A 25,873-nucleotide genomic window follows, 5' to 3' on the forward strand; every position below is an offset into this window, starting at 1 on the left:
AGGGATTTCCTTTTTTAATTTTTTTTTTTTTTTTTTTTTTTTTTTAGACTTTAAAGGATTTTGCACATAGGGAAGTATTAAAATAGGCTGTGGAGGCTCCTGGATGGTTCAGTCGGTTAAGCTTCCAACTCTAGATTTCAGTTCAGGTCCTGACCTCACAGTTCAACTTGTGACATTGACCCCCTAGTTGGGCTCCATGCTGACAGCATGGAGCATGCTTGGGATTCTCTTCCTCTCTCTCTGCCCCTCCCCTGCTCGCTCTCTCTTTCTCTCTCTCAAAATAAATAAACCTTAAAAAATAAAATAAAACAGGCTGTGAATTAAAGTAACAGTTTATCCATCACTCAGTAATTTCAGAAAAACCCTATTCTTCCCTTGATAGTCCAAAGGAAAACAAATTGGTGACTACATTTCTATTATTTAAAATACAGTGTTTCTATTATAAAACATAGCATTCTTTTTTAAATTCTATTCTAATTATTTAAATTTGAGATATTCCATATTCTTAGGTAAAATATGTTCAGGTTCTCCTGACTGTCTTGCATATAAAAAATGAGTACCAGCAGCTAATGTAGGTAATGATTGAATCCTTGGTGTGGGGTAGCGAAGGAAAGAACTAATAAAATACTTCTCCTGAACCTATGTGGGTAATATAGTCAAGTAGATCATGCCACTTCAGGATATAAGGAGACTGATAACTATGGGTCAGATGTGATAAGTGAATTATTGCTAATATGAGACTTTAAATCACTCTTAGCTATAATATGTGGAGAGGAATAGTGACCTTCCCCAAATTGGGGAATGCTTTTATATCAGACCAAAAGAAAATGGCTAATAAATCTATATCTTTAAATAACAATATGCAACAATTAGAATACAAATATGTGTACTTACACATACATACTTATACATGTATGTATATATATTTATATGCTCTTATATATCTTATATATCTGATATATGTTTTTGTAAAACCCCAAACTAGCTAGTGGGTTTTTGGGGGTTTTTTTGTTTGTTTATTTTGGTTTATTTTGTTGTTGTTGTTTACTAACTAATAACTACTCTTTCATTAAATATCTCACAAGTTAAAAGAACTGAAGTGAAGATGGTACATTGTTTAATCTTATGCTTCTTAATATGAGAATCTAGCTTCATCAACTGAGGAACCCAAAGACAGAAAAGGAAAAACTTTCAAGTTACCCACCAAAATTCACACAGTATTAGTAATTAAAGTCCTTCTCTCTCTCCTTATTTGTCTGGCCACTTAGATTAAAAATATACCTTATCTCCCTAATATGGATAAAAAAAAATCAGGTGATAAATAACTAGGCTTTACGCCATTTAAGAAGTAAAATGGATAAGTGTCTACTTTGATTGACTGTTATTTCATTATTAGAAAATCTCTTTTGCAAGAAGGTAAAACTTACATCCTGTTTAATTTTTTTTTCATTATAGAAAGAAAATTAAATTATAGGAAGTAGTTTTGAATTATTTTTCTTTAATATGCAGTTCCTTACAATTACAAAAAGAGAAGGAGAGAGAGATAGAGAGAGTGAGGGAGGCAGAGTTTGTGCTCCCTAGAAGGGAAAGCTTTTAATATTTGATGGGCTCTCCTTTTACGTCTGCTTTTTATTTTTAAACACCACCACCTCTTTGCTGACCAACAATTTCTTGCAAATTATGGCAAGGGGGGCGGAGCATGAGCAAAGGAGCAGGGTGAAAGTTAGTGATACTCCCTGCCAAAGTTCCAAGTTGAAATCAAATCCTTCGGTAAAGTTTCTTGGGCATGAAAAAAAAAAAAAAAAAAAGATTTACAACTTCAGCAGAACTGTAATTCTACCAAGAAAAAGTATCAGTCAATCTACTTTACTGTCACCAAAGGATCTGAAGCTGGCTTTGTCATACTTCTTTCTCCTTTATATATGGAGGTGGGGGAAAAAAAAAAAAAGCAAGAGGAGTTTAAAAAAAATTGATGAAGCCCTGACCCTTTAGATTCCATTTATAGTCTGAGCCTGAATGCCATCCCCCTTGACTAGCGAACCGTCCAATCCAGCCGCATGTGTCAAGATTCTATTAGGCACTTAGTGAAATATATATGCATGCCCTTATACCATTTAACACTCTGGGTCCACCTTCAAGACACTGGGCTGTGGATCAACTGAAGCACCACTCCTCTTCCAAGAATCATTTTGACAGGTTCTTTTGGAGGTGCTCCTTTTTTTTTAACCTATCCTTTTAAACAAAATGGCACCAAAGAAGGACGTGAAGAAACCTGCTGCCGCCCCAGCCCCTGCCCCGGCACCTGCACCTGCACCTGCACCCGCCCCAGCCAAACCCAAAGAAGAAAAAATTGACCTCTCTGCCATTAAGGTAACTAAAAGGGGTGAAATGTTTGGTCACTGAAACATCTTTCAACAGTAGGAAACTCTAGGAACTTGCAAAGGGGCATATTTTTCATTGAGAGAAGTGGCGTTACCACACAGACTGGTAGATTTGGGGAGAAAAGAATCCAAATTAAAAATAAATAAACTCTGTCATTACCATGAATGTGATATTGCCTATGGAGCCTGTATTTTGCTCCAGTTTTTGTTCTCTGGTTTTCTTTTTTCCCTAAATGGTCAAAGTGCAATTTAGGGACAAAATGTGTGAGTGTGAAAAGGTGTTTCGCAAATACTTAAACCAGTGTTTTATTTTGTTCTGTTTTGTTTTAAACAAAATCTCTGTGGAAACTGGATCCCTTACCTTAATGCTACATCAAAAGAAATTTTTAGCCCCGACTTGTTTCCAAAAGTTTTAAAACAGCTGATGACCCAGTTGTCCTGGGCGTATTTATTTGACAGCTGCTTTATTTCTTCTGAAAAACAGAGGATTTTTGCAATTCAAGTTAATTCCCCCTTCAGCTTTGCTTAATAAAATTTGATACAACACCAAATTAGATCTCAGTGCAGACAATTATGCACTCAAGTGTTTCAGTGACTATAACTGTCATCTTGTTTATTTATATATAGTATTTAATTCAGAATGTGTGAGTTGCTTCTAAATGAAACTAACCCCCAAAATACTATAAAACTTGGTTATATGGCTTTTAGCTTATGTCTTTGAGCTCTTGCATACTGATCTTCAACTAAGGAGAATGTGATTGATTTTTGTGTCGACACTTTGCTGTGATCAAAGTTCTCAGTTGCCACAGATTATCTGCTTTTGGGAAAATGACGCTGTGCATGTATGTGCCTATTACCTCTCAGTGCTGTGATCCATCAAATGTTCTCCTTCTCCTCATTCACTGGGGCTTGACTGGTCTGAATGACAGTTTGAAATCTTTCAGGAACTCTGCCTTATATGGAAAACTAATGGGCAAAAGGTCCTATTAGGTGATCTTTTCTCTTAAGCCAAAAGTTCTGTACATAATAAATCTAAATTTTGCTAATTTAATACTGTTTACCTGTAATGACCAAGCTGACCTATAAACATTTCATTGACTATTTTAGTATAATCATAGATTTAAAAAAATACTCCCCACATAAATATTGAATTGGATCATCCTCAGATCTATGTGATGACATTAAATAAATATATTCATAATTTTTATAGCATTCTGGTTAAACATGAAATTATATGTTCCAAAGTAGGAGTGGATTAATACAAATATTTTATCTTGAGTTTTTAGGTACCTAAAGCCATATTTGAAAAAAGTTGGTCAGAGAATCTAATACTGGTTAGGAACTCTTCTTAATGAATATCCACTTAGGAGGAGAAATGCATGTCAGATTTTCTGATAAATGGTGTTCTGCCTAAAGGACTGCTATAGTTCATTAAGAAAAAACCAAATTTTTCATCTCCAGCAATTCTAGTTAATGTATCTTTATAGATGCACACTGACTACATTATACAATGAACGTGATTATGGCCACTACAAGAATCCTAATCATCCGTATTATTTGACTCTCCATTCCATACTAAGACTAGAGATATGAATCAGTGTCAAAGCTATTCCACTATATTTATTGTGATTTATAAGACAATGTTACCTCTTTGTATCCAGTATTACAAATATCTGTGGGGGGATAGAGGATGTGCCTTCTTAAGAAGAAAACAAAATATCCCACTAATGAAGGCAAGCATTAATTTTCTTCCCTGAAGAAATACAAATAACACTGATTGATGATTGATTGATTGATTGATTGACCGATTGATTAAAAATTTAGTTTGGCAGTAAGTGTCTAAGGAAAGACAAAACATCACTTTTTTAAATCCAGAGATTAAACTGATTGTCCACAGCACAGAAGTGACGCTGTTTTGAATCTTGAAGGTTTATCCTTTCATCTATATGTTGAATTCATGCTAGGGTGGCTAATGTAGCTAGCACAACTAAGCAAAAGAAGAAAACAATCTTAGGGCATCTCTGCAGTGATGAGGTATGTAACATCTTCACTAGTTCATTGCAGAACAAGAGATGCGATGGATCCTGATAAGGGACGCAAACTAAAATGGAGCAGTTAAATGCATCTAGAAGAAACAGGAGGAATTTAACCTTTATATTTCTTTCAGAGGGCCTATTCTTAATAAAGAGAGAGAAAGGGAGAAGGATAAGACTGAAAGTAACATGTTTTTGTAAAGGAATTTAAAGGCCTTCAATGATTTGCATTCATCACTATGAAACCAGTGCACATTTATAGGTATTATAGTCAAAGAATGGACTACATCTTGAGAAGTATATAAAATTTAATTTCATCCCAGTAGGTAACAAGGCAAATTAAAATGTACATTAAAACATTTCATATTATGATGCTTTTAATCACCTAATGATATTTCTAGATATATTACCTCATATAAGTTATAAACTTTTTTCAGGCAGAGAAAATGAACTCTAAAGAAATTAATAGAGCTGTTATATGTGTTCATTAACTTTCTGAAAACTCGATAAAGAACAAAACTTAATTGGATTTTAAACTTTCTTTCATAAATCATATAATATTAGAAATCCAGCTGTCCTTGAGACTTTGAGTAATGCTAAAGTTTAAGTAACTATCTCAGTAGTATTATAGGCATGGCAACAGTAATATTTAATTCTTCACTACTATTCCCAGCTACTATGTTCTGCCTTATAATATACCATCTTTAACAGCTATGTATTTAAGTCCCCATAAACTCTGAACAATCTTTAATATTGTTAATTAGTTTTATCAATTTCTTTAATGTGCTTTGCAACCTGATTTCCTAGTTTGTTGGTTATTTAGAACATTTGTTCAGTTGTTCTGACATAAAACCTCTGATATTCACTGAGGGAATGCTTACCTGATGTCCTATGACCATGGATTTTCCAGGAGTGTCCTTTTCAAAAACACAAAGACAGCTGATATTTGAACACTAAAGTTACTTTCCTGGATGGTTCTAAACACTCTTTGCCTTCAGAGAGCTGACACTTGCAGCAACAATGCCCGACTAAAGAACACTGTCTGACAGACTCTCAAGTGTAGGAATTAAAACCCCCCATGAGCATAGTTGCAGGCGCAAACACAAGAATTAACACCTGCTGCCCAACACTTCAGCCAAGTGTTGAAATAATGAAAAGAAAATAAATAATGAGATGACTATGTGCCTAGATTTTAAAAGATCAATGTGTAAATAAATTTTTTGCACGATGCATGCCGCAGCTGATATGTCAGGATTGCTATGAGGATATAAGACTTTGAATGATGTTTGTCCTTGTGCTGTTTAAGTTTTAATTCTCACTGTTTTCACTGTAATTCAATCAGGTCATCTCTGCCTAGACGCTGCAGGTGGTATTTACAAAAAGTGGTAAAGGTACAGAATGCATTGACAGAAACTTATCAAATAACAAATCTAAATGATTCAACACACACTTGGGGAGATTTAAACTTTCAATTTAATGGTAATGTAGGAATACAGCATTCCCAATAAATGCATGTATTTACTGACGGGTATTTAGTGGAGGCAAATATTATATATACACTGCATTACCTGACTGGCTCTGGTCCAGGTATAGGATTATTTGTTTTAATCTACAAATTCATTTTTCCTCAGCTCTAACAAGGCTAATACAAACCCAGTCCCATTTTGAAGAATTGTTGAGAAAATCAAATGAGGTCATGGCCCATGAAAGGCTCTGAAAACTACAAAGTTCTTTGTAATATAATAATAAATATTCATTGTGAATTAACTCCTGTGCCCTATTAGCTTATTTAATCCTCAAAATGTTACACTGGGGTGGTTTTTAGCCTTGTTTTGCAAGAAAATAAATTGAGTCTAATGAGGTTCAGTGCTATGTTCACAATCAGATAACTAGTAGGTGGTGGAGCTAGGATTTAATCTTGCAGGCCAAGTCCAGAGTCAACTGTGGTAATTGTATCCCAAACTACTTCCTGTTCATAAAGAGTAAATTGCTGTTAAGAATACATGAAGAAGGCTTTTTTTTATTCTTAAATGTATGGGGTAGAGTGGATCTCATATTGCCCTGCACAGTCCTGTGTAGCCAGAGTCAGGGGTGATAGACACAAATCAGAGCAGGTTCACGAAGACTGTTGACCTTGGCCGTTCACTACTTTTCTGTTCTCTACAGATTTCCCCTATCTTAGCACCTGTTACTGACAGGTTGGGTGCTCTCTTTTACAGATGGAAGGTGGGAATATTAGGAACCTAGAAAGACTCCTAGTCACTTTGTTCTAGCTTCCTATAAAACATTTGTAAATGGAACATAGATATTAAAAAAAAAAAGTCATTATGTGAGTAGATTAGTAGTTGTCAGGGATGGAGCTGGGGATGGGGTAAATGTGTAAAGGTGGTCAGAGGGTACAAGATTCCAGTTAGAAGATGAATAAGTTCTAGGGGCACCTGGGTGACTCAGTCAGTTGAGTGTCTGACTTCGGCTCAGGTCATGATCTCGTGGTTCATGGGTTTGAGCCCCGCATCAGGCTCTGTGCTGACAGCTCAGACCCTGAGCCTGCTTCAGATTTGGGTCTCCCTCTCTCTCTGCCTCTCTCTCTCTCTCTCTCTCTCTCTCTCTCTCTCTCTCTCTCAAAAATTAAATAAACATTAAAAACATCATTTAAAAACTTTTTTAAAAAGATGAATAAGTTCTGGGATCTAATATACAGAATAGTGACTATAGTTAATAATACCATATTGTACACTTAAAAGGTGCTAAGAGAGTAGATCTTAAAAGTTCTTACCATACACACACACACAGTACACAAATTGTTTTTTAATTTTAAAAAACTATTAAATAGATGTATCAACTAACCTTACCATGGTAATCATTTTACAATATCAAAATCATCACACATCAAATCATGTTGTACACCTTACTTAAACTTACATGATGCTATGTCAGTTATATCTCAATAAAGCTGGAAAAAATAAACTATACCAAAGTATTTTTAAAATGCTCTTAAATGTGAGGCACCTGAGTGGTTCAGTCGGCTAAGTGTCCGACTTCAGCTGAGGTCATGATCTCACACTCCGTGAGTTCAAGCCCCACGTTGGGCTCTGTGCTGACAGCTCAGAGCCTGGAGCCCGCTTCAGATTCTGTGTCTCCCCCTCTTTCTGCCCCTCCCCTGCTCATTCTCTGTCTCTCTCTGTCTCAAAAATAAATAAAAACATTAAAAAAAGTTTTTTAAATGCTCTTAAATGTAATGAAACATATTGAATTTTAAAATAATTTTGGTTTTGTTTAATTAAGTATACACATATACCAAAACTGACCTCCAAATTTTGCCATCAGGCCAATATTCTGAGAAAAATATGGGATCTCTATTTTTTTTACAAATAGCATGATTTTAACTGTAAGGAAATATCAACCATATGTCTTTTGGAGTGATATGCAGAAATATAATACCACATGTGTAATGATTAAATCTTAACCTTAACCAGCTTGAGAAAAAGAACTAGGAAAAGAACACATATAATCAATTTCTGATTAGAAGGAATGACTGAAAACATTTATAAGGTGTCTCTAAGTTTTCTTTAGGTAATTGTAAGAATTTGTTTTTTTATCTTGACCTTTCAATAACACAAATTAATTTTTAATACAACTATAATGTAACAAATTGCGATATCAATCCATTTGCAGTGTGAATTTAACCTCAGGAGCAAATAAAAAATTATTTGAGATTACCACTAGATACCATATCAAGTTTCCACTTTTAAACATCTATGATGTACAAGAAGGGAACAGGTGGAATGGAGTGAGAAAACACTAAAGGGCATTCTGTAACTCTCCAAAATTACATTTTGAATGATATGTACCTGGATAATATCTTTGCGAAGTAAAATGCAGTTTGGAAAGGAATAGATATGTTCACCAATTAATAGTGAATAGCACTTTTAATTTTAAAGATAATGAAATCTTTGCAAGACAAGGAGACCACAAAGTGACAGTGACAAATTTAGACTCTTGACATTCTAATGTTGCAAATGAATCCCCTGGCAAGTTGTCTTTAGAAGTCGTTCCATAATTACCCAGCATTAAGCACCATCTGACTCATGGAAATTATGGAAAGGATTATATTTAGTCTGCTGATACGACACTTTCTTCTGCTTCTCCTCATACTGAAATACTTTTTGTATGAAAATGAGATCTATAGTTTGTTTCTATATCAACTTCTACAGTTTGTTTCTCACTCCAAATCAGAATTTGGAGGGCAAAAGTTGCAATATACAAGCTGTAGTCGCTTCAATTATATTAGTTAAAAATTCAAACTATATGGATGACAGATCCTTGTTATTCTGGCCATAAATTAATAATAGTGAATTGAAGCCAGAGGAAAAAAAAATTACCTTAGAGATAAAACCACATATACTCAACTTAATAGTCTTTCTTCTGTTGTGGCGAGTGAAGTCTTTGTACATAGCACGTGCCTAATGGTTCAACGTCTCCTGTTTCTGAAGCATCTGACTCACTTGAACACAGTTTATGAAATTATATTTTAACTCCTCTTTATCTAAATTACTTGAAAATAATTTTGCTTAATGAGTTTTTAAGCACTAAGCCCTTTTCCATTAAAAAAGGAAGTTGAGGTTGATTCTACTAACAAAAGCATGGAAAATTCACACCAGTGCAGAACATAGCAAACCTAGAAATCATACAGAGGAAGCTGCGACCCAGATAAGTTATTTAATGAAAAGACACATGCTTTATTATAATAGAACAAAATTCTGAATGTTTCAGTCCCTGTCTAGTTCCATTCCCATCATATCAAAAGACCTGAAATCTCTAAAATGTTAATGCCAATATTCATAAATCCCTGTGGTCACAAAAAGAACTTTTATTCCAGATGAGGAAAAAGCAGATACTTTAAATTTCTTAAAACACATACACCAAGAATTTTTCAAATGCTCACATTTTTTAAATAAAAAGAGGAAGGAAGGAACAAAAACACGACTTGGATTGTTAATAAATTGCATATAAATAAATGTACAAAGTAGAGAAGGTACAACTCTTAAAAAATCTTAAATTTATCAGTTATTAACCATAGGTAAGCTGAAGAAGTATAGACTTAGGCCACATGTTTAAATTTTTATTAAAATTCACCTAGGCCTCTCATTAAGTCTTGTAGGTCTGAATTGTGTTATCTTACAAATTCAGCCTTTGCTCCAATGTGACTGAATTCAGTTGACTAGTCCACACTTTCTGAGCATAGAATTACTTATTTCTCCTTCTGTTCAGATCAATGTATCCAATATAGCCATCTACTCTCTCTTATATTGGACAGCCTGGACTGGTACTGTATTCTCATTGTTCTTAATTTCTCCCTTTTATTTCATATTATAGCCACCAGCCTAAGTATATCCTTTGTTGAGGTAAAATAAAAAATGAAATGAAAAATATGCATTTCCTTTAAATCAAATAAGTTACTCTGAGGCACAAAATTCTAATTTCCAAAACAGTATTTCTGCTGCCTTTTTATGGTGATTCACGGTAACTCTGTGAGATTAGAATGAAAAATAATAATCTAAGTTTTTCTTAGGTTTTGCATACATTCTAGGTCTTTAAATGCCTCTCTGCCAGGCATTAAATCAGAGAACATGCAGCAATGTTTTCTTGCTTGAAAACTGGCCCTGCTTAGATTAACTTCTTTACTTAGCCTTACCAGTCATTAGCCTCATTATGTCTTGCAGGGAAGATGAAGGCTGTTTAAAGACCATAGTCTATGTTCCTTCCTAGGGCATTTTCTCTCAGTATTCAACGTCACGGATCTCCCAGATCATCCTTAATTATAGCTCTTCTTGATACACTAAAGCTTAACATACAACAATTTCAGAGCCTGTTTGATTAAATTCATCTTAATATTTCCCCTATAAATTAATTCCTTCTATACACTAGAAGCTTTATTTTGTCTTTAATTAGTTAACCGAACATCACGAGTACTTTTCAAAGTGAGAAAACATCTGTAAACATTGCAATAAAAATCCTTTTCATCACCAGTCCCTTGTAAACTACTACTTACTTAAATCCAGTTCTAAAGAGCACAGGAGTCACAAAAATATGGCATATAGCTGTTGTACTAACAGTCTAATATAGGTATGTAGGCTAAGATGGAAAAGCAAATTGAGGGTTGGCAAATTAGAATTCCTAAGCATAAACATTTACATAAAATCTAAGGAAAGACTGTGGAAATATAAAGGCACATACATCAATAATTCAAAATGAGCATGCCTCGTATGTGCTTGGCATTTCTAGGTGCTGGACCTATACCCCTGAAGAAGAACATATCACCTTCTATAGAATGTAAGCTCTTTGAAGGAGATGATGAAATCTCCTCCCTCATGGAATATAATATTCTAGAGGAGAAGCTAATGTTTGAGGTTGGAACTTACTGTGCATATGCTCTAATGATTTTAATTTATAGAAAATCTGTTGAACAACTAATACAGACAAGGTATTTTATAGAGCTATGGGAAATGAGTTATAAAAATAAGACAGAGGAAGCACTCTAGGGGGAAAAAATTGGGGTGGGCCCATGCCCAGTTTGCATCATGGACAAAGGTAAATGGCTTTCACTAATGGCCTGGACTTTCCAGAAGTTTACAACCAGGAAGGTTAAACATCTTTCAGTGGGAAGAAAGGAGCTGAGTAAATAGAGAGAAAAGATTCTTTCAAGAGGAGATTTTATCAGGGCTTTGAAGAATAGTTAATTTCTAAGAAACAGAGATGAGAGGAGAGGATTCCAGGTAGAATGGACTTAAATCTAATTTTTTAAAACAAACCAAATGATGACAAAGCAAACAGAGGCCAAAATCAGCTGACATTTTGTATTAATATCATGTCTTTGTTCAAAGAACTGATTACTTCATCATTCCAACACCAAGAAAGAGATGCAAAGGAAACTTTTCATCATTTGTAGAAGTGTACCAGAGAATAAGTAGCAGTTCCCATTTATTCTATGACCACAGCGTTCAGGTCTTTTAACTTTTAAATTGTAGTTTATTCTCTAGGCTAGAATACACTGTCGCTTTTCTGCTGTTATCAATAACTTGCTTAAATGTTTACTTTGATTCTCAATAGGTACAAAAAAATCTAAGCTCTCATCCTTTATGTAGTAAAGTTATATAGAGAAAGTAGAGTAAAATTGTCTGACAACCGCCTGCCACTTCTATTTTAATAATAGTAAACGTTTACATAATATTGAAGTGGTTAGGAATAGCTTAATCATAGTATAAATACAACTTTAAGAATTATTCTCCAGTGTACTCCACAAGTTATTATACAAATTGACCATATTTTGTATGTATCCAAGGACACATTTTTCTGCTCAAAAATAAACCTCGCCAATAAGCATTATGTAGGGCAAATGATAGGCATTCTGTAGGGCAACTTTGATGGATTTATTTTGCATTATTTGTAGTTTTTAGTTCTACTAAAGATATATACTAGTTTTCAATGTTAGCCATAGGGCAATTTCAATTTAATGACACAATACATAAATATAATTATAAGACTAAAAAGAACACAAAGAAATATGGTCTGCTCTCATGGCTTTAATTTGGGCATCAAAAACCATGAGGCTCCAAATTACACACTTATCAAAGGTTAGAAATTTCCACCTTTGTCCCTCCCTTCCATTTCCTCCTAATAATCCAAAGCATCTAAGTTTTTCTATTAACTTCCATTTCTCATAAATTCTCAAAATGTCTATTTATTAAAATACATTTTATTGGGTACTAATATTTTTTAAATTATGTTTTCAGTCCTCACTTTGGGACTTAACACCCTATGAAATTTGTTTCACTACTTGTGAATTTGGGACAAAAAGTGATATGCATTTAATATTTGATTTCTTCCTAAATGTTTTGAAGTAAAGCCACAAAGGATTCTTCTGTCTAGTGAATGGAGACTTCATGCTTTTTGTGACCATTCCCTTAAAAATAGTTGCTGAGACAATACTTAAATCAAAATTTATCTCCAACGTTCTTTGCACATATAAGCTGCTTTAGGTATGCAGAAAACTGATAAACATGTCTGAATGTACGTGGACATTCTAGGACTGATCTTTCCTAAGGACCACTTTTCACAGTATCATTCCAAGAATCGAGTTCCTTCCTATTTTCAGGTAAGCTGCCATGAAAACCCACTACCAGCCAATCCCTTAGATACCTTTAAAATCCTAAAGTGCCAACTGGCACTTTACAGCCCCTGCTTTGGGTTTTTCTGGTTCTCAGTCTGGACTCTGAGGATGGAGGAAATACCCATTTTACTGTACAAAAACTAAGGGAGAATGGTGAAAATGGAGCTTTGAACTATCCTGGCTTAGATAAACTCTATACATCCGAGAACACAACTTGCAAAAGAGTGGTCTTTAGTTAGAGATTTCAAGAACTGACCACACCTTCACTTGGCTGAACTCTAAGAAACACGAAGAATGTGCATGGCCTTTTCAAGTCTTCTGAACTTTACCACCAAGGACAGAGCTCCGCAGGCTCTTCCTTCTATAGTAATTGCCATTTGAAACCCCAACCCAGTCCCATCCAATAAATTCCATTAAATATCAAAACTTGCTGATGCAAAGTTTGCAAAGTCCATAATTCAACGAGAGAAGGGGTCAGCCTGAGTGTTCGAGAAATTCTAAGCTCCTCTGCCACTGAACAAGTAAGAAGCTTCTTAAAGGAAGAGGCTCCAAGAGAACATCTCAGGGATAAAGACCATAAAAGTACTGACAGGCTTCGTCTCATTATGGCTGTCCACTCCTAGGTTCTGGTTTCCTAAAAATAGCCCTCAGGGTACAGAGCCCTCCTTCCCTTTGCCCTAAGAAAGCTAAAGAACTCTCCAAGGGGAGTGGCCACGTCTCTCTGAAACCTGATGCTAGCTGTGAGGTCACAGCTTCCCCAGAAATAAAAGGCAGCCTCGGCAAGCAGGCCCCACTCAGGGACTGGAGCGGCCCTCAACTCACTCTTCAGCTTTGCCGCTGTTCCTCAGCCCAGAAGTTCTGCCATGGTGGGTCCTGTGAGAAAACTCTTTGTCCTTTATAGGAGGATATAGCCGTGGATATGACCTTACTGAATAGAAAGGCAGTAAAGGAGCAGAACTAAGGAAAGAACATTCAGTATAAGTCTGTAGAATCTACTTTTGCTTTTGTTGAGGTGGGGTGAGGATAGATGAATTCGAGCTATTATGCTAACTGAAAAAGTACATCTTACTTCCCAAAGCAGTACTTTATGCTTCACTAACTTTTGTTATATGACATAAGGTTTATTATATCTAAACATGGGGGAAAGGAAATTGCTACTATAGCAAAATACTATACTTTTAAAAACAGTCTGATGAAGACAGCTAAAATAAGTAAGCTATTTCCGACCCATCAGACACATGGTCGAGCAAAAACCTCCTAGTTAAATAGAAGAAAGACTTAAGGTGATCTTTTTAATGCAGTGTATCTCTATTTCTTAATTCAGTGTATCTGTATTAGACATATTTTAAATACATCACAGACTATTATGTTATTCCAGGAAGTATTTGACTTAGCATTTGTTAAATCATTGATTCATTGATTAAGATGCAGAGAGATATTCCCTAATTATCTTTTGCAATAGCTTATTTTTCCTAGATTCCAAAGTATCCTAAGGCCACCTCTTATTCTATGACACCTACATATCTTCCTAGAAATCTCAGAACAGAGAGCACTCATGCTTCTGTCAATGCATTTGAAAGAGTACTATTGTTTCTTTCTTTCTCCCTTTCTCGACACTGCAGTCCTTCAGTGCCGACCAGATTGCTGGTAAGTGAATTGAGCTTCTCTACTCCAGATGTAGGCAGAGCACTGCCTGGTTTCTGAAATATCCCTTATCTCTAAGGCATGTTACTGCGTGGCTCAACCTGTTTGTGTCCAAGCTATGCCTGACCTCTGAAAAGTAGGCTTGCTTTTGGAGCTTACTTTGAAGAATACTCAGGGAATGAGCTTGGATACACTTAAAAATAAGGACATTTTTGTTTGGTTAAAATATTCTTTGTGGTTAATTTCTTTCTAACAGATCGAGTTCTCTAAGGCACAGCAGGATGGTAAGTTTAAAAGATACAGTTGTTAATGTGTGCACACTCATAAAGATGGCATGTGAGAAAACCAACTCCCCTGAGATGAGATCAGCTCTTCCTAATTATCCCCACTGGTGTAGCCACTCTAAATATAAATGCTCTCAATCACTCTAAATAGAAGTTTTCTCAACTTGAACCTCTTGCTTATAATCAGTAATCAAAGGTTTATGCAAACAAAAGATAGACACCATAAAATAGGTCCTTGCAATCACTGTTCTAAGTAAAACCATTTTGATAGAGTAGCCAATACCATAGATAAACCCCAAAAAAGTTGTAGATTTTGAAAGGCTAATCTGTTCATCAAATTCCTGAAGACAGATTTGAGAGGTCTGAATTGTTCCATTTAGAAAATAATATTGATTGTGAACCTGCCCAATTACCAAACCTACATAATTTCAATGGGCATCACAGTGAGTTGAGAGAAACAAGTGAAGTGGATACAGAATAAAAGTGAATTCAGAGACAGAGAAGGAGGAAAAGTTTATCATAAAACTGTGCAAGAAACATTAGACATCTCCTGGTCTGTCTTTAGAGAGCTGATAGGACTTGTTCAATGACCCAAAATATTAGTAACAGGCCCAAACTCTGGTATTAGTTTAAACTAATTAGAAATTCATTTCACAAAAAGTTACTAACTAGAAGATTTCAAATTTTTAAAATTCAAGAGAACCTGAGTACTTTCCCTAACATTTCCTTCAGGTCTTTGGACCCAAGAGATCCCATGTCCCACGAAGTTTGTTTTTTCACTAGAAGCGTAGGAGAGAATGTTTTATGGACTGAAAGTGTCACAAGTTCAAACAAACTGACACAGAAATTACATCTAAAGAAGTGAGGGAGAGAAAAACTTTAGTTATATGATAGCATACATAAATAATTATAATTATAGGTGTTTAATAAGAAACTATTCAAATACTTGGTTCTGTACCTAAGAAATGCCACATTTTTCAGTCTGTTTCAATGCCTAGAATATTTCATGTCTGGACGTCAATTAAGAAAAAAAAAGGATATTTGCTGTAGTAAAAACTCACATGTATCTACATCATGGTTGATGATCTCATGTCAACAGATCAGGTGATTCAATGACTCAGAACTCAAGAGTATTTGAAATTATACTACAAAGGACTATTTTTTTCTTATTGAAAAAAAATGGTAATCCTACTATATTTTGTTTGAATTTTAATGCATTTTTAATGAGTGATGCTGCTACATTATCAGCTACTGCATCCCAGTCCTCTCAAATATCCAATTTACGGTGTCACTTTGGCTGCCAAACTATGGTGGGACTAAGCAACAGAAGACTTACTGTTGGCCAGAAGGACAGAAGGACTTACTGTTGACCATTAAACCTATAACTACATATATGAAAGAAGTTTTAGATATAAACGTTCAGGAAGCATTGGTGGGGTGGACTGGTTTTCTCCTTGTGCCAGGAAAGCGAATGTAAGCTCTTAAAATTTCAATGGAAATACAATGCTTGTGGAAATGAATGAAAACTTCTTTGGTTTCCTTCCTTGTTCAATGATTAAAGAGTTTTGGTCATGGCTGCTCCATCTGAATGTATCACAGGTTGGAAGAAAAGGGAAAAAAAAGGAACATGATTGCATTCTAAAGGTCTAAGTCCTGTGATGTCCAGTGGAGTTGCCACTTAGCCACATGTGGCCATTTAAACCTGAATTTTAATTAATTAAAAATAAAAGCATTTAAGCAGCTATTTTCTCAGTTGCACTACTCATATTAGTGCTCAGGGGCCACACAGGGCTTTGGGGGCAGCCCAGACATAGAACATTTTGATTGTCACAAAAAAGGTTTCTAGTGTTGGTCTAGACCAGGGGCTGTCAAATTTTTTTCTTAAAGGGCCGAATTGTCAATATGTTAGGCTTTATTGGGAGTACAGAAAACAACTCCACTCCATTGTTGAGGTTTAAAAATAGCCATAAACAATACATAAAATAATGGGCTACATTCCAATCAAACTTTATTTTAAAAAACAGGTGGCCAGCCCCTAGGTAGCAGTTTGCTAATCCATATTCTAGACTCTTGAAGAGAATAAATCTTAAAAATTGCGGGTAGGAAGAGCAATATCTGTCTGTCCTTGGCATTTAAATCAACAAAGGGTTAATGTCAGAGAGATTCTATTACAGCCCATAAAATCCTATTTGTATATCAGCATCTAAGCAGGGTAATAGTGAGCCCTCCGAGCAATCTGTGCATGAAAGCATGGAGCCAGTAACAAGAATAGTTCAGTTTCACATGTCCCTTAGAAAGATGAAAAATAATATTTGACTAATAATCCTACTGTGCCTGCAGCGTGCTTTTTAGGTTAAGGGAATGGTCTGATATAGTCAAATTGCATAGAATCTGAAGGGAAACCTTTAGCCAAGAATGGTGACATGATCTATAGTTGATTGTGAATATGTCTGGTACAACCTTCCATCAAGGGATGGAGGGATGATAAAATAGGGCATTTTGCTGAGTAATCTATCTAGATGGCATCTTTTGATCTAAGGCCATTAATGGTCTAAAAACACTGTTTTCAGCTCATTAAAAAGTGGTTGTTTTGAGTGTTGTCGGGATTAATCCAACAAGTTGTCATCAATACTTTTGGGTTCTCCAGAAAGTCTAATTTAGTTAAGTTTAGAAAGTTTCAGTTAAAATGTCACTTCTGGCCCCTAAATCCATAGTAGTACCCTTTTCTGTCTTTTTGGCATATACTTTGTTAACATAATCCTGAAAGGCAAAAACAATTCCATCAACATAGAGTGACAAAATTTAGGTAAAGTCAGCAACAAAGTGATTGTGATAAAAATAGACAACACTTTAAAGATATGTACTTATACACACACATAAAAGTTCAAATAAAACTAGAAATATCTGAATAAAATTGGTGGAGTCTATCAATGTGAATATTCTGTTTGTGACAATATTGCCATAATTTTGCAAAATGTTACTATTGGGGGAAACTAGATAGAGTATTTAAGAGATCTCTCTGTAATTTTTTTTCCTTAACATTGCAGGTGAATTTACAATTATCTGCATAAAATTGTAATTTAAAAAAATGTGTACTTAAATTCTAAAGCCAATATGGCGACATGCTGTCATATGTATTATCTGAAAAAGAGTAAAGTTTAAACAGATTATGATAGTGATATATCCAAACAAATATTTCTCCTTCTGAATCGATTACATTGGGAGCCCATTAAAGTCATACACTGCAGTGGTTAAACGACACTATTGAACTCAGAGATTTGTTTCACCTTTCTAATTTTTTTTCCTGAGAAATGAAGTTGCTCCTGAAGATAACTAGTCCAGGGGGGAGGCTAAGAGATTTGTCCTTCAGGAAGAGGGTTTTCTAAATAATTTGAGAAACCTGGGTTAACCTCTTATAACACAACCCTGATTGAAAATTTGTCTTCTTGAAATTTTATTAACTTTCTCAATTATGAGGAGTTCTTAAGGTTTCTCAAGACCTCAGAATTTCTTAACCCAGTCATACTTCTCAGGCAGATGAAGGAAATATGAATAAATACATCAAGGAGCTTCAATTTCCATATCTGATTAAAAACAATATATGATTTGAGGCTGGAAATGCTGCTTTAAAATAGTCCCCAAAAGAAGTGTCAGAAAGGATTGCCAATGACTGTTTGAGCTAAGAAAAGGAAGAGTTCAAAGATAACAACATAAGTGGTTGCAAAAGGTGAAAACAGAGGAGAGTGAACTGGATCCTTGATGAAATTAGGGGTAATTTATAGGTCTAAGGGAGAAAAAGTATCCTAAAGCTTCTTGCTTCTTGCAGAATTCAAGGAGGCGTTTCTCCTGTTTGACAGAACAGGTGATTCTAAGATCACCTTAAGCCAGGTCGGTGATGTCCTTCGGGCTCTGGGCACAAATCCCACCAATGCAGAAGTCAAGAAGGTTCTGGGAAACCCCAGCAATGAAGGTAACCGTGTTTTCCCAAGAAGTTGGGAAGCAAGATTGTGTGTGCATGCACACACGCACACACGCACACACACACACACACACACACACACACACACACACACACCACAAGGAGGGGGGAGGGGAGAGACACAGAAAGGGAACTTTATTGAGAAATAAGATCCATAGAATAGAGCTTAACTTGTTCTTGATGGTAAATGTGCTTCTTGTCTGTCTAGAATCTCAGTTTTTCCTCATAAAATAAGTGAACCTTCCTTTGAGAATTTGCAAGCATGATAAAATTTCATGCCAATGAAAAGAAATAAAATCTAATGCTAACATTGTCATCATCATCATCCCATCTAATGCTCATAATTTAAAGGTTAATGAATAAAATCATATCCAAATCTGCACATTTTTTCCAAACCTTCAAAGGCAAAAATACATTTTGACAAAGATGTTTAACATGGCCAAAACACAATACATTTTGTGAACAACTCAGCAAATTGCAATGGCACACTTCTAGAAAAGATCTACTCTGATAAGAGCTGTGGAAATAAAATCACAGTGCTTTCAAGAGGTTGACAATGCCTGCTGACTTTGCCCAGTGCTCAGTCTCTTGACACCCTGCTCTGTGCCATTTTAAAAGAAACTCACCTCTCCTAATTAAGAATAGACAGGATGTCATTTTAATAAGAGTATTTTCTATTCCCAAAGAATCACAAGAGGACTTAAAAATTGAAGCCAAAATGTACATTCAGTCCCCCAAAGTAAATCCCAGGACAAAAGACAGTAGGTATTTAAGTGGCAAATTGTAGACATCATTTGCTTGATATGGTCATCCAGTTATTAGTCTGGAACAAAAATATTTTTTTAATTCCAAAGATTCATGGCACAGTGTAATAGTCTATTGGAGAATAGCACACTGAACAAAAAAGATGAGAAAAAAACTGAAATTTTTTCAAGTAGATATTTGAGCTGTTTATCTTTGCCATGAGGGGGAAAGAAGGAGGGGAGAACAAGTAATCTCATTTTCCCCTTGATAACTGAAAAGACTATTTTCCTTTTATACCAAAGCGGGGGAAGTGGAGCTTGAATTTATGCAAACGGACTTCTAAATCACTCCACTGGAATTTTTCTCAAACTTCACTTTCTTTAGAGGAAAATGTCTAGGTAAATCATTCAAAAGGTAGCTGAGAGCATGAGATAAAGTGAGAAAATGATAAGCCAAATCTTACTTTGTAAATGCCATTTTGTAAATTACCAAACATCTATCTTTAACAGCATTATTAGGTAAATAAATGTTCATTTATTCAATGTTCAGATGTGGTCTTTTCAATATCGTTCAATTTACATTCTATGAGGAAGGACTAATAAAAGGGAATTTTGACTTAAGGGCTACATAACTTTGTCCATTCACATACATCTGGATAGTTTGTTTTATACTTTTGTTGTAAATGCGATTTACCTTGTTTGTTGTATATTTTTACATTGCTTCTTTAGTATTTGTAGAAAATATTAAATTGACAATACTAATAAAAAGCAGTTAACACTTATTCAGCACTCGGTTTGTCCCAGGTATTGTAATAAATTTCGCATGTGTTATCTCATTTAGGGCTCACACTAACACTCTGAGGAATCTCTCTTTTACAGATGAAAAAGTTGAGGTACAAAAAAGGGTGAGAAAGTTGCCCGTGATCACACAGTTATAAATGGTGGATTGGGGATAGAAGTTTAAGCACTGGGACTCCAGAACTCATGCTATCATCTATCACCAACTTTTTGTCATCAGCAATTTACTAACTGAAATTTAAGCTATATGAAGATATTTTAGATCAGCTGGAATGAACTTTCAAGTTCAATTTGTGATTCAGAGATGACATTTTATGGTAACTAATAACTCTCCAAATTGCAATTTCTTCCAGAGATGAATGCCAAGAAAATTGAGTTTGAACAATTTCTGCCCATGATGCAAGCTATTTCCAACAACAAGGACCAGGCCACATATGAAGACTTTGTTGAGGGTCTGCGTGTCTTTGACAAGGAAGGCAATGGCACAGTCATGGGTGCTGAACTCCGTCATGTTCTAGCCACATTGGGTAAGGAAAATTTATTTCAGTAGGCTTCATAGGACAGAATATATAGGAAAGAGCATGAATTAAGGAAATCAAGTTATAACAAAGTAGGTAGGGAAGAAAAGCTATTGGTAAAAAAGAATAGTCAAAAATTAATGACCATTTCTACTGGCCTCAGTGCCAACAAGTTTGTTTGGGGAAAGTGGTAACTTAAGTTACTAGTAATGAGTAACTAAAGTAAAGCATGGTAGTCCACATAGGATAGAGCTTGGATGATCAGGCATAATGTGTATTTAGGTCATTCATTAGAAACAATTCATTGACAACATACTAAGTGCCAGAAGAAAGGATGGGCTTGATTTCTATCCTCTAAGAGCTTAATCATAGTCTCAAGGAACCCAAAACTGATCAGTTATGGTGAAATTCTGAAAATATTCTCTGGCCTTCTTTCTGAACAAAGAGTTTTCTTTCATCAGGTGAGAAAATGAAAGAGGAAGAAGTGGAAGCCTTGATGGCAGGTCAAGAAGACTCCAATGGCTGCATCAACTATGAAGGTACAATCTCATGTGCTTTGGTATTTACAGCAACTCTTAACTGATTGGGTTGTTGATGGACTCCTTCCAAGCTTAAAATAACTTCATCTCTGTCTTCTTTACTGAACATATACATGTTATTTATTATCAATCAATTACACAATAACTCTAAAAAGATATTCTCTAAGAATCTGCCCGTGTACATAAGATTTTTATTCCTGTGGGTTTTGACAATCCTGGGCATTGTTAAATAGCTTAAAATGTTTTCACATGTATTCTTTCTTGCTAGATCTTTACCACATTTCTGTAAGATAGACAGGGTTTATGCCAGAATAGGGTTTAATAGAATATTAAAGTTGGAGAGATCTCAAAATCTTTAACAGCAAGTAATTATGAAAATGAGGAAACTGAGGGCCAAAGAGGTTTAGTTTCTCAGTGAAGGTCACACCATTAATGGAAGGGCTGGTACTAAAATTTAGTTCTTCTCCTTGTCTGGTGTTCTTCCTTTCATGGCCAACTCTCTATGCTGTGCTACCAATTTAGAGCAGCTTCACCCAAAGAGTTGGAAAAACAACACTCCACACAAAATACAGATGCAAAATAAAATTCCATGACATAATTTGTAAAATTTAAAATTTCCAAAAAAATTGAGAAACTTTTCTATCAAAAAGACTAATCTAGCCACTTTTCAATAAAGCTACGTTGATAGCTTTGATGTAAATGTCGAGATGAAGGCTAATGACTTGGGGAAAAGTAAGAACAGAAAAGCAGGGAGAAGAAGAGGGGAGGAGAGGGCAGGAGAAGAGGCAAGCAGTCAGCCAAGCACATTTTCACTGACAATCTTAATTAAACACTTTTTCCCCTGCAAACAATGTTTTACGTTTGGTTATTGCCATAAATGCATTATATAAAAGAAGAATCATTCAATAAATATTGTTTGCACAAGTGGTTAGTCATTTAGAAAATAAAGTCAGATCTGGATCTCATACCAGGATAAATTTCAAATGGTTCAAAAATTTAAATGTAAAAGCCAAAAGCATAAAAGCCATGGACGAATTCTTTTATAACTTTTAGAGTGGGAAGGTCCTTCTAACACTGATAAAAACCCAGAAGGCATTACAAGTTTTGATAAATTCAACTACATAATTTTTTTAAATTCCATATGGCAAAAGCCACCAGAAGCAAAGCCAAAAGACAAATAGCAAACCATTAAAAAAAGTAATCAGTATCAGAAAAAGCTCATTTTCCTAATTAAAAAAAAAACTATTGCATATTAATAAAAAGACTACAACCCAATAGCAAAATTCATAAGTACATTGGAAATTCACATAAAAAGAAATTTTAAAAATCTATAAATACAATGTTAAACTTCACTAATAATAAAAGAAATGCAGATTAACAGTACAAGGAGATACCATTTTTCAATAAGCTGATTGCCAAGCATTAGAAGTGTGACAACATTTTGGGTTGAGAAGAGTGGATGGAAACAGGAAATCTCATGCATTCCCATTGGGAAGGCATATCATTAAAATACCAATATGGTTATGTAGTACTAACTATTAATTCTAGCGAATCTACATCACGGGATGTAGCTTTTAGATATGCTTGCACTTGAAACAAGTGATACATGATTATTCACTACGTTGTTGTTGGTAATAGCCAAATGTTTTAATAACTTAATGTTCACTAACGTGGTATGTATCAAATAGACTCTGGTACACTACACAATGAAATACGCCTACACAATGAAATTCCCCACAGCTCCCTCCCCACTCCCCAAATAATAAGGATACTCTGGTTTGCAGTCATTAAGTGAGAAAAGAAAAAGAAAAATAGTTTGTAGAATATGCCACCATTAGGGTGAAAAAGAGTTTCAGAAACACATATTTGTATTTTCTCATACATGCATAATACCTCCACCAATTTCACCATAAAGAGAGACACTAGATAGATGGGAGGCAGTGGTGAGGAATATTTCTTTTTTATTATAAACTCTTTCATACTTTAAAGAAACTTCTAACCATGTTAATGTACCATTTATTCCAAAAATTAAATTTACAAAGTCAGGGGAAAGGCCATGAATCCAGGATGAAGAATAGTAGACTATACCGAGCTTTAAAAAAATAAATACTAGTATTACAGCTAAGGAAAATTAAGATTGAACTAACTTGCTAAACCTCTCTTTTATTAAACTTGATGGTTTTCTAACTCTAAACCGTCTATATTATGCCCACAGCTTTTGTCAAGCATATCATGTCTAATTAAATGGAGCTCTCAAGGTAAATATCTGTTTGCTCTTTATTATATAAGCTCTTTCTTGATGCTGTATTTTTTTAATAAATTTAACAGTTTCACTTTGTGCTATAAACATAATTAGTATTAGTTCATAATTAAGATTTATTTATATTTACCAGAAAATATCAACCCGTCGAAATGGGTTATTTGGAAATAGAGGGCTTTTGTATAAATGTGTAAGCAAAAATCTCTGAGACCTTTGCTTCCATCTATAAACCCTATCTTTCATTGTGTTGTAATTATGCAGTGAAGATTCAAACAAGCCAGAGACTAGTTCATTAATTTATCTGGAACATAACACGAATAAAAGTAGGGGCCTAAGTTCTTTGAATAATAGATGTCACTTTTAATAATTACTGCTCTAGAAAACGAGGTTATCACAGTTCAAAGTTAAGCACTTGAAACAAGGTTATTATAAGCAGGAAAAGGCTTACCTTGGAAGTGCTGGTTCATTTTGTGTTTTTTCTTCTTTTGCACTTCAGACTATTTCCTCCCCAGCTTTCTTTCTGAAAAGATGCAATCAACATCTAACTCATTTTCCCTTTTCCTTTGTAGATCAAGCATTTTTAGGACAACTGGCTGGAAACTTATTGCAATAACACCCATGACTCACTGCCCAGATCTGTGTCCCATCATTCAGAAAACAAAACGATATGGACCGTTCTAGATGGAAGGACTCCCTGAATTTTTATATACTTCACGTTCCTCTATGAATTGTATTCATACCACACAAGCCAAGTGTCTTCCTGCTCTAGACAAGAAGGATAAAATACTCACAACCTCAAATTCAAGCACCATTCTTTATTTTCTACCATGGGTCATTGAACATCCTTAAAACACTAAATCAATAAATAATTCTGGTCAGTCGGGAACGTTCAAGTTGCATTGTGTTTTTACCTTATTCCTTAGAGAAAATAATTTTTAAATTTTCAAGTCTTTTGTTAATGTACAGAATATGGATGAATTGTAAGCTTCTAAAGAATAAATCCTTGCAGTCTGCATAGTAATCACAAATGGAATAATCATCATCAAAATATTATTGAAAATATGAAATAGGGAACTGAGGAAATTCAGGTAGGATCAGAGACATTTTAATATAAATTATCCAGGCAGTTTAAGAATGAAGCAGGTTTTTTCAGTTTTGTGTAAATCATCGTGTACATGCCTTGACTTATCACTTCTAGTGACAATCTAGCCTATTCATAAGAGAAAGTCCTACGAAGCCCTGATCCTTCTCACTGAATGTCTTCAAGGATAAAATTTAAAGTGACCTTTCCATGGTTACTTGAAAAAACCTCTCTGCATGAGACTGTTACTCAAGAACTCAAGATCCTGTCTATTTATATTCTGTCTCCAAATATGACCCCTCTACTTTGCATGCCCATGTCCCTGAATCTTGGTTCAACCTTTTAACACTTGTCCTAAATGGTAAGACTAATGATTGAAAAGTTCAGAGTGTAAACTTACTTTATAATCTCATCATGCTATCAGGTATCACTTTTTTCTTTAGAACAGAGGAAGAATTTGCAAATTAATAGTCATCTATACGTAAGAGATAAAGTGACAAATAGTTCTCCCGCTCTCTAAAGAGAGACCTGTAATATATGTGATTATAAAATCTCTGAAAAGTACCTGTCTGCCTATACATTTTTGGAAGCTGAAATTTTTGGGTGCTTCAGGTCAACATGACCTTCCACCTTTAGCAAAGGGTACCCAGAGCTCGGGGAGCCAACAGCTTCAACTCTGACCTATGCTTTTGTAGCCAAGATGATGTTGAGACATTATAATCACTCTTTTTAAAAAAAAATTTTTTTTGTTTATTTACTTTTGAGAGAGAGAGACGGAAAGAGAGAGAGAGTGAGTGGGGGAGGAGCAGAGAGACAGGGAGACATAGAATACTAAACAGGCTCCAGGCTCTGAGCTGTCAGCAGAGTCTGACATGGGGCTGGAACTCAGGAACCGTGAGATCATGACCTGAGCTGAAGTCAGACACTTAACTGACTGAGCCTCCCAGGTGCCCCTATAATCACTCTTTTAAGGAAAATTCACTATGGCCTCAAGGATCTAGGACGTTTTCCTAAGATCAGGATTCAGAAATTTTGCACAGCACTGCCTACTAGAACTTTCAGTAAATATAGAAATCTTCATGTACATTGTCCTATTTGGTAACCACTACCCACATGTGGCACCTGAGCACTTGAAATGTGTCCAGTGTGACTGAAATTAAATTTTTTATTGATCTAAATAGCTACTTGTGGCTCATGAATACCATACTGAACAGCACAGGTTTCAATATATATTTAATTCGGTTGTCACATCAGGCAATAAAAAGGCTCTTCAAAAATGACAAATGTCACCATGGAGAGAAGGTGGCTGGTACAAATAATCCAATCATAAAAGACTCATTTTTGTTTTGGAATATGTGACTAAATTTCACTTATTTAACATTTACACTTCTTTAATGTTTTTTAATTGGAAAAATGTGGTGTCTACAAGGTACTAAAGTTTTA

At 35.1% G+C, this 25,873-nt stretch overlaps 1 protein-coding gene and 1 long non-coding RNA gene across 6 annotated transcripts in view; one reads left to right on the forward strand and one right to left on the reverse strand.

Moving 5' to 3' along the window:
* The window catches only part of LOC109265129 (uncharacterized), a 177,601-nt gene that overhangs the window by 89,102 nt on the left and 62,626 nt on the right, over positions 1 to 25,873 (reverse strand). For 3 of the 4 annotated variants that reach the window (XR_008423126.1, XR_008423125.1, XR_008423124.1), the window contains exon 3: positions 23,798 to 23,869. The exons of the other annotated variant lie outside the window; for it this stretch is intronic. This is a non-coding gene — a long non-coding RNA (uncharacterized LOC109265129). The remainder of the gene's footprint in view (positions 1 to 23,797; positions 23,870 to 25,873) is intronic. 4 annotated transcript variants of the gene reach the window in all.
* Positions 2,110 to 24,235, forward strand: MYL1 (myosin light chain 1). 2 transcript variants are annotated; one of them, XM_019446118.2, is made up of 7 exons: positions 2,110 to 2,370; positions 14,485 to 14,512; positions 18,339 to 18,482; positions 20,386 to 20,559; positions 21,012 to 21,089; positions 23,305 to 23,347; positions 23,919 to 24,235. In XM_019446118.2, exons 1-6 carry the CDS (start codon positions 2,245 to 2,247, stop codon positions 23,331 to 23,333), a joined length of 579 nt encoding a protein of 192 aa, XP_019301663.1. In that variant the 5' UTR covers positions 2,110 to 2,244; the 3' UTR covers positions 23,334 to 23,347; positions 23,919 to 24,235. The 2 variants fall into 2 exon arrangements, with proteins under 2 accessions (XP_019301663.1, XP_019301665.1); XM_019446120.2 differs by lacking the exons at positions 2,110 to 2,370; positions 14,485 to 14,512 and adding exons at positions 13,346 to 13,450; positions 14,207 to 14,231.

Source organism: Panthera pardus, unplaced genomic scaffold (genome assembly GCF_024362965.1).
Source record: "Panthera pardus isolate Hobbes unplaced genomic scaffold, ASM2436296v1 HiC_scaffold_10, whole genome shotgun sequence".
NCBI lineage: Eukaryota > Metazoa > Chordata > Mammalia > Carnivora > Felidae > Panthera > Panthera pardus.